The sequence below is a fragment of the Melozone crissalis genome, unplaced genomic scaffold, assembly GCF_028551555.1.
Source record: "Melozone crissalis strain CALT ecotype California unplaced genomic scaffold, PUWL_Pcris_2 ptg000026l_1, whole genome shotgun sequence".
Classification (NCBI taxonomy): domain Eukaryota; kingdom Metazoa; phylum Chordata; class Aves; order Passeriformes; family Passerellidae; genus Melozone; species Melozone crissalis.
This window is the reverse complement of record NW_026535804.1, coordinates 4,185,977-4,195,337: the sequence shown is the minus strand read 5'-3', so window position 1 is coordinate 4,195,337 and position 9,361 is coordinate 4,185,977. Positions and strand designations below refer to the sequence as shown.

The 9,361-nt window shown below is 46.3% G+C and overlaps 1 protein-coding gene across 3 annotated transcripts in view; it reads left to right on the top strand.

The window, feature by feature from the left end:
- The window catches only part of RECQL5 (RecQ like helicase 5), a 37,928-nt gene that overhangs the window by 25,912 nt on the left and 2,655 nt on the right, over positions 1-9,361 (top strand). For all 3 annotated transcript variants that reach the window (XM_054278625.1, XM_054278626.1, XM_054278623.1), the window contains exons 9-17: positions 3,085-3,312; positions 4,739-4,838; positions 5,336-5,372; positions 6,146-6,204; positions 6,327-6,403; positions 6,947-7,040; positions 7,502-7,642; positions 8,062-8,723; positions 8,920-8,998. In XM_054278625.1, the coding sequence (XP_054134600.1) occupies positions 3,085-3,312; positions 4,739-4,838; positions 5,336-5,372; positions 6,146-6,204; positions 6,327-6,403; positions 6,947-7,040; positions 7,502-7,642; positions 8,062-8,723; positions 8,920-8,998 (1,477 nt within the window). The remainder of the gene's footprint in view (positions 1-3,084; positions 3,313-4,738; positions 4,839-5,335; positions 5,373-6,145; positions 6,205-6,326; positions 6,404-6,946; positions 7,041-7,501; positions 7,643-8,061; positions 8,724-8,919; positions 8,999-9,361) is intronic.

Genomic DNA, 9,361 nt, shown 5'->3' with positions numbered 1-9,361 from the left:
GGGTGAAGCTCGGGTGATGATGAAAGGACACAGTCCTTCAGACAGGTGCAAAATTAGAAGTTCTCATCAGCCTCATGACTTGCTCTTCTATTTGATAAAGCTCATTAAATGTCTTTCGCTTGACAACTGCATAACTAATTTGCCCTCATGTGATTTTTATCTTTTTTAACCCTCTCACTTCACATTATTCCAAGACTTGCTGAGTTGTTTAATTCAGGGAGCATTGTTGATGAGGCTCTGTACCCTCTGGCTTATACAAGGGAATGCTTTTTTCTGGTGTTTTTTGGGAGAGACAGAGCTTCGTTTGGGATATGTGACTTTGCTTCTTCTCTGGCTGTCCATCTGCTTCTCCTAATTGCAGGAATAGCACTCCTATTTTCTGTGGTGTATAAAAACAAGACCTACCAAAGCTACACAAGTGCAGGCAGCTTTGTGGTCAGTTTAGTACTTTCCTCAAATGCATTGCCACAGACAAAAATGTGTTAATAAACCTCTTTGTTATTTGCTCTTCATCCCATTCCATAATGTCAGATGAGGGGGGAGGGAATGTCTGAAATGACATAATGATTTTGTTTAGACATTTTAGAGACCAATGGTCAGCTCATACGTACTCTTTTGAAGGGCAAAGGGAGACAAATAATACAGTGGCATATTTTAAAGATGCAGTAATTTTAGAACATGTATAATAATACAAACTACCATTAATTTATGTAAATCATCTCCATCTCGTGGGCATTAGTCAAGTGTTGGTGTGACAGAGGAAGCTTTCCCCTCACATGTTAATGCATAACCAACTGTCTTTCAGGAACTCTTGTGTTAAGTATTAATCTAGTGATTAACCCCAGCATCCCTGTTGGTAACTGCCTTTTTGTCTTTTGACCTTAATTATAGGATTGCAATTTTAGTTTTGCAACTGAATTTCCGTTATGGCCCAACTCCTGAACGCCGTTGGCTAAAGGGGGGCTGTGGCCCCAGTCTGGGTAATTCTTCAGGAAGAAAAAGGCAATTACAGTAGGCTGGGTGGGAAGGGCTTGGCTTTACAAGCCTGATGGGTTAGAAACTGGAACTCTAAATTCCAGTGAGCTCACAGCTGATCTCTGCTTCCACCAAAGCCCTCCCCTGGGGCATCTAAAGGACAGAGGTGTGTGTGGCTGTCCCTCCCCAGCATGAGCCTGGTGAGCTGTGGGAATGGGGAGAGGGCTTGTCCCTCACTGAATGCCTCAGTTAACTCTAATACAGATCAGTGTGTGCGAGGGGGAGAGACAGGGACTGATGAGAATGCTGCCTGTTTTCTTTGGGGGAAACAAAAAGCTGACTTGCAGCTCGCTGACATTTCTATAGTCACGTTGCACTGGCAAGCCAGGCAGCACCAGTGGCTCTTTTGGAGAGGCAGGACAAGGGTATCGAATGTGTTGCCCCCATCTGGGTCCCCCAGCCTTGCCCTCCGTGTGAAAGGAGCTCTTTGAGTGCAGGAGCAGAGTGAGTCAGTGTGGCCCTGCAGGGGGATATAATGGCAGCTTTGTCAGAGCCTCTCCAGGCCCTGGTGCCCTGCAGACACCCTGCTGCAGCCCCTCACCTGAGCGCTGCCAGCTCCCTGCCCCTTCAGCACACTCAGGGCACTGCTGGGGACAGCAGCCCGGGCCCTGCTGCTGTGCTGCTTCCAGATCCACCTCCCAGGCCGTGGGAAGGAGTGAGCCAGCAGCCCCTGCAGCCCCTCCGGGGTTTGTTTGTGATGCTTTGGTTCATCATGCAGTTGTTTGGTTCACAACATGCAGTTGTGTTCCCTCCAGACACACACAGACACAAGTGGAGAAGAAAACTGTGTTTGTTAGATCTCTGGCAAGTTCTGACATGCCTTAGAGGGTTTAGAATAAGAGTAAATGAGGTGCTTGCTCTCTTACTTTTCCCTTCTGTGACCCACTTTTTGCAGATGAAGTTAGGAAGCCCACGAGGGCACACCTTGGTGTAGAATAAAAATTTCCACTTTGTTCTTCTTTGTAGTAAAATAATTTTCTCCTAAAATAACTTTTGTTCCCCTTTGGCTGCCAGATTTGATCTCTAAATGCCCAATTAAGTGAATGTTTTCCTATATTTATTATCAGCTTTTTGACTAACACACAACCAGCCACCTCTGCTGAGAAACTTTAGTTTTAAAAAGGTCCTCTAAATTCTGCTTTCTTAAAAAAAAGGGGGGGGGGGGGGGGGAAGTAACTGCCTGATCATTTTTTTTGGCAAAATCAGTGTGTTCCCTGGTTTAAGTTAGGGAGTGTTTTAGATGAGAAATTATTTCCTGCCGGTATTGCTGGTGAGCATATTGTCACCAAAGTCTTTTTAATGTACCCCAAAACACTGATGCCTGCCAAAAATATTTTGAAAATTTCTGGAAAAATCTCGTAATCTTCTCATGGCTGGTTTGCTAATCCTGGTAAACTGGTTGTGCAATCCTGTGTGAGCAAATGAGCTGGTTTTCATGCTTGTAGGACTCTACCCAAACTTTGGTGCTGATCTGTGTGAGCCCATCAAGATCCAGGCTGTGTTATCTGAATGGTACACCCTTGTGACCTCACTTTGGACTCTATTCCTGGGATTTTCTTTACATTCCTGTGTCTTCAAATATTTATTTCTTCAGCTTCAAATCATGAATAATAAACCTAGAAGCTTTAATGTGAGATGTTCTTCAATGTGAGATGTTCTCTGAGGTGTAGTGATCAATGAGGCCTCTTTACCTACAGCCATGCTGACAGGATGTGGAATATATTTAGCCAGTGATACAGAATTAATAACTGTGTATTTCATCAGCTGCTCCTTTTGCAGGTCTCAAAGACCTGATAGGGTTTAGCAGAAGAGATGAACATTGATGGTTTTTTACATATGGGAAAGTGAAGGCAGAGAGACTTTAAGCAGGTGCCAGGAACAGAGCCCGAATTCTGCTCCGGGTATTAAACCCTGTGATTCCTGCTGGAATAGACATTCTCTGTGAAAAACAGGCTCAAAATCTTTATCTAAAGACACCTCCTGCATTTGGAGGGTGGAGTTTTTGAGGATGGAAGTGATGACCAGATGATTTTGCCTTGTGTTTCCAAGCTGTCGCCACGCTGCCATCGCAAAGTACTTTGGCGACGCCACCCCACCTTGCAACAAGTGCTGTGACTTCTGCAAGAACCCAGGGGCAGTGAAAAGGCAACTGGAGGAGCTGGAACGCTGCAGCAACAGCTGGAGCAAAACCTCCATCAGGCCCACGGGATCCTCCTGGGACAGCGACGACCCAGAGCTCTACGAGGGCGGGAGGAGAGGCCTCAAAGGCTTCAGCAGGTCTGTACCAGACAGGTTACACTCATCTCACAGGAGCCATCAGAGAAAAGAGCATCCAGACACTCCTATTTTCAGCACATGTTTCTGTGTGGATGGTATTCTCCTGTAACTTTCTGGCAGCAGCAGCTGGAATTTCATTTTCCACACACTTTGGCAGCCTCGTTCTCATTCGTGTTCCAAAGAACCAAAAGCTGTTTTGACAGAGCTAAGAATTGCCCTGCACAATGTAATTGGCTCAAGAAACTAGCCTGAAATTTTTGAAAGCAGCAAGTGGGCTCAGCCTGTTCATAGTCACAAGGTTCAGAAATGTTTAAACTTGAGACCAAGATGACATGGACCAGAGTTCATTCCTGATTTAACACAACTGTCTGTGAGCCAGCAGGCCAGGGGCCACTGACAGGACTTAGTCACCACAGAGGATGTTAGGAAGTGCCAGTGTCAGATTCTTCTGCAGATTGCTGCATTTTCCTGTCAGGCTGACAGCAAAAGGAAGATGTTCAGTGGAAAACATGATGAATTCTGTAAAATGCTTGGCAGTGTGGAGGTGACAACTTCTCTTTCTCCTTGTTCTCTGGCAGAGTTGCAGTGATTGTCCAGCTGTGTCAGGATGAAGTTTTTCTGCTGGCACTGCCCATGAAGCTGTGCCAGGATACACAGTGCTGTAGGGTGGCCAGGCCCTCTGCTTTACCTTAAAAAGCTTGAGATTGGTACCTTTGTTCTTTGGCCAAGTCCAACTCAGTCAGAGGAAACCACAACTGGTGACCTAAGCCTGTGTTTGGTCTCAAGACCTGAGAAGCCACAGCTAATGCTATTGTACAGAACCGTGCTTGCCGTTTGGCTGATTGAACCTTTCCATGATCTGATTGTAGTTTTGCCTTGGAAGTTGTAATAGTTAGCAGCTCTAAAGCTCAGATTTGTGATACCTGTAAGTGGGAGGCAGTGAACTCCTGGGCTACATCTGGTGAGCATCAGCTGCTGCATTTCAGTGTAGCAGAGATGGAGATTTCATTTATTGCAGCAGCCTGTGAACAAGTGAGGCTGAGGAATGGGTGTTGTGCCTTTCTGCCATCTCTGCTCCCAGGGCAGGAGGCACTGACAGATGGGGTACATGACACGAGGCAGTGACTCCTGAACCCCCTGGCAGCATCTGGCAGAGCTGCTGAAATGGAGCCCTCCATTCTCAGGGCACTGCTTACAAGCTCTTGGTTCAAGGCACTGCCTCCTACTTTATGGGGTTAACAAATGCTGTGCATTTTTGGAGCACACTCACTGCTGTCCTGCTTGGGCAATGGCAGAGAAACTCCAGGTGCAGACATGCTCAGAGAGGATGTGGGATGCATCACTGGGGTGGCTTCCCAGACTTGTCCCCCAGTTCATGCTGCAGCTACAGAAATGCTTGTTCCTCTTGCTTTCCTGCCTCATCCAGGTATGATGAAGAGGGCAGTGGGAATTGGGATGAAGACAACGAGGAGCGTCGGAAACGGGAGTGGGACAACTTCTACAAGAAGCAGATGAGTCTGCGCAAAGTGAGTTGGGGTCAGTTTGTGAGGGATGCTCAGAGGGTTTGCTGTGAGCTTGTCTGACAGCCATAAAGGACTCCTGGCGCTGATCACAGTAAATTATTTCATCTTGGTGTTGCTTGTTGTCCTTCACTTCTTGTACCTCTGCTTTTGTTGTGTTCTCCACATTCTGGGCCAGTCCCATAATAGGAAGAAATGCAGCTTATTCATGTGCTGGTTTCTCTGCAGTGCTAAGAAAGAGGAGCCTGTTGGTTTTAATGCCCATGGTAGTAGTAAAAACAGATTTTCCCATTCAGCTTCTCTTAAATATTCCTATAGCAGAGGTGAACTTTTGATTCTCATTCTTTGTCTTCTTGGCCCTGTTTTGGCATGTATTCAATGCCTTTATAACTTCAGCTTTAATTTTCCCTGGAGCACAGATATAAAACATGTTTTTTGTGCTTCTAGATCTGCATGTGTGTAGTAGGAATGGAAATGTTTGACTGATCTTTGTTTTCTTCCAGGGCAAAGAACCAGAAAAGGAAGATTTTGTTCCTCCAAGTAAATATCTCTTTGATTTATAATGGGTTTTCTTTGGGAGAAGAAAGTCTTATATTTTGCAGCTGCATGCAATTTGTACAGCATCACCACTGGAGGTATCAGTCCCTAGGCAGAGAGGTCAAGCTTTTGGCTGTGAAAACTTGGCTGGAGGAGATGGACCACAGCTTAGCTTTGGTCAGGGTGAAGATATGGAATGCATCTTTCTGAACAACATTTCCAAATAAGCAAGAGAGAAAGAAAACTGTCTAACCTGATTTTGTAGTGTTGACTGTTTCTGCAGTGGTTATGCACCAATAATAATAGTAGTAATAATAATAATAATAGTAATAATAATGCTAGAAGGAAACTGCTGGAAACCTTTGCTGTTTGTAACTGTGTTGCTTGGGGCCCTGTCTGGCACTGTTACAAAAGAACCTGATAAATCAGGTTATTCTATCCAGCCTGATTTTTTTTGTTGATATTGGGAGGAGGAGAAAAGATTTGAGTTTCCTAAGAGCCTTAAAGAAAGGTTTTCTGAGGTGGGAAGATTCTGGAAAGTTGTTAGGCCTAAACTCCAAAGTAGATGTTCTCAATCAGAGAAAACATTCTCACTTTGGTTTCTGCCTGCTCTTTTGGAGTGTGCAGCTTCTCCAGGTAGAAAGGGTGACCACAGGGTGACAATGCAGGGAGGAGAAAGCCAGGCTGTCCTGGACCACCTCCCTGTGGCAGCTGAGATGTTCTCCATCAGCCCAGCCCTGCCATGGCTCCTTTCCCAAATTCCTCTCCTGTGGCAGGTGCAGACTGTCCCCTGAAGGAGGCTGCCAGCAGGAGGATCTCCAAGCTCACTGTGAAGGTGAGTGATGTTGCAAAGAACAGCAAGGCTTCTGCCTGGCCTGCCCTTGCTCCTGCAGGGGTGCAAGTGCAAGGGGCAGTGACACATCTGTAGAGCATGTCTGAGCATCCCATGTTTCCTAGGGCCGGGAACACTGCCTGAAAATGCTGGAAGAAGCTTTGAGCAACAACCAAAAGACTCCAGCAGCAGAAGGAAAATGGTATGAGATGAGGAAATAGGGGTGCATCCTGAGTCCCTTAACACAGGCCCTGCTCTTCCCTGAGCACAATTACCATTGTAATGTGTATTAATTGTGCTCAGGGAAGAGCAGGCCCTTTTTTAACACAATTAATACACTGGGAATGCTTTTTTAAGTTTTAAAAATGATTTTATCCAAGGATGTCATTTCACTTAAGCATCTTTCTGGCTGTCATGTTGAAGATCAGACCTGAGGATTCGTGGCTGATCCCTGGTGTCAGCTTGATCCAGGGAGTGGCAGTTCTTCCCTACCCCACAAGATGGGGATAGTGTACTTCTCAAACGGAGAAGTGGGCAAGAATCTTGATGTAAAACCATTTTCATCACCCTTTCCATGCTCCATCAACTCACCACTGCATGCCTTAGGACTTAACTGGAAGTTATCACTTATTCTTGTACCAGAGGGAGTGGATTTTGTACTTTCTGGGAGATACTTCATCATTAGTGTTCCCCTTGCAGATACAGCAGTGTGTTTTGCCAGGAATCACCCCAGCCTGTGTTTCAGGTCAGACCCTGGTGCCTGTGCAGTGGAAATGGAATATGAAGCTTTCCGGAGCAGCAAAATGGCAAATTCCTACAAGGCAGCTGTGCTAAAGAAGGTAGGGACAAACTTCTCCATCTGCTGCTCCCTGCAGCCTGGGAGCTCCAGGGCAAATAGGGCAGAGTTTGTGTGGGAAAGGTGAAGGACAAGCTCTGTTTTGCCCTGGGTATCTTACAAATATTTCTTCATTATTTTGTTACCAGGAGGGCCCAGAATCACCTTGGGTTTACATCTTTGTTGGCTTTACAGGCTCTAAAAACCTACACAGCAGTGCAAGCTTTTCCAGATATGTTGTAACAATACAGGGATTTGGGAATTCCTCAGGCTGCTGCTGTCACTGGAGAAGCCTTGGTTTAATTTATCTGGTTGCCATCGTTCTCAATGAAGATGTTTCTGTTCCCGAGGCAGGTTCCTCTCCAGGGCAGATATTTGTTTTGTTACTATGACTTTTACTATGTACTGAGGCAGGAATACATAAAGATTTCTGGCCATTAGAGAATATTTCTGTTCTCTTTTCAGGTGGCAGAAATCAATAAAGCCTCCAAACAAGGGGAATTGTTCTCAGTCTTTGGGTCTGGAACAGGTGGTAACAGCAATTTGGAGACAAAATCTGATTCTTTAGCAGAAGGGGAGTTTGTCCTTGCATCACAGGTTCCCTCGGTGAGTACTGCTGGGATAGACAGGAGGGAATGCTCCTGTGTTTTTCCTGTCTGCCTTTTTATAAATTTGAGTCCTTTCTGTGGCCACAACTGCATATTTCTATTGTAATTGCTTTTTCCTGTCTGTCACGTTGTTATTAGTGAATATAATCTGTGTGCAGGCCACAGCTTAAATAAATTCTTTCTCATCTTGCTCTATCCAAGGATGTTGCCTTGTTTTCTTACTGCTGGCCTAGGACTTCCACCTAATCCATTTCCCTCATGTCTCTGTTGATGGGGGTGGTGATCAGTCAGATTTAGAGCCTCTCCCAGCTTACAGCTGCCCACACTGATGTATTGTGTGCAGAAACTCAGCTGCTTTCATGGTCCTGCACTCAGGGATCTCACATCCAAAATTTCTTCTTCTTCCTGTCTCCCCAGTTCAAACCCAAGCGTGTGGGAGCAGGATTCCCAAAGAAATCCAGCTTGTTCCAGACAGCTTCAGAACTGCTGAAGATCCAGGAGGAGAGTGATGCAAAGCCTGTCAAAAATGACTGTCCAAGTGGGCAAGACAACAGCAGCTACAGTCTGGACCTGGACACCAGGAACTCTGTTCTCCAGAGGGAAGAAACTGCAACCAGAGCAGTGGATGAGAGTGCAGGGGTAGAAATACACCCAGAAAAGAAGGGGCAGCAACCCAGTCCAGACACAAAAAGTGCCCTTGGGGAGAGCCCTGCTAAGAAGTCCAAACGTAGCAAGAAGCAGCAAATGCTTGCAGAAGCAGCTAAAAAGGAATCACAGGATATTTCCAAATTCTTCTCCCTCCCCAAAGCTGGCTCTAGAGCCCAAAGCTGCAGCACAGCAAAGGGAGATGGCTGTTCTGCAAGCACACTACCTCAGGTTTCTTCTCAAAGTGTGTGTCAAGAGAAACCAACACCTCAGGAAAATAAAGATGGCTCTGGAGACCTGACTGGGCAGTTCCAGGAGGAGAATAAAGAACTGAGAGAAACAGAAGTAACACTGACGGAGAGAGGAGAGAATTCTAAGACCCAGAAGGCTGCTGAATGTGAATTCCTTGAGGAAGAAATGGATGTGAAGTCCAGGTAAAATCTTCACTTCTCTGCTCCCCGAGTTGTCCAGAGCCCCACCAGCCTTGTCCTGGAAACCTGTCTGAGGTCTCTGGGTGAGTGAGGGAGACTCTTGCTTTTCCATGCAGTCTCAGGGCCACTGACACTGCATGCAGAGATATTTTCACTGTGGAATGATGACAACTGGCCTTCTCTCTGCTCTTCCCACTAGTGTTGCTGAAATTGTTGCAGAAACTGAGCTGCCTGTTGTGGGAGAAGGGGACAGTGGGAAGCGGCCAGCATCAGATGAGGTAAGACTTCAATGAATGCTGATTTCCTCTCTTTCTTCTGCTCATCTTGTGCCAAATTTCTCTCTGGGAGTGACACTGCTGCTCTGAGAGTGTCATTTACCTGGGCAAGGCCCAGCTGCAGTTGCAGCAGAAAGCAGAGCCCCAGTTGTGTTGCATTCCTGGTGTTTCCCTGCTGCCCTCTGGGCTGTGCCAGCACCTTGGGCTTTGTTCCCTCCTCTGTGCAACTCGTGACTGTGCCCTTGCTGCTGACTTGCCTGGAATTAGTGTCCCCACCCCCTGAGATCTGTCACTAACTATAATTAGGGAGCTGCTTTCTCAAGGCAAGGGCACAACCACAGGCCAGAGACACACAGGACCATTGGG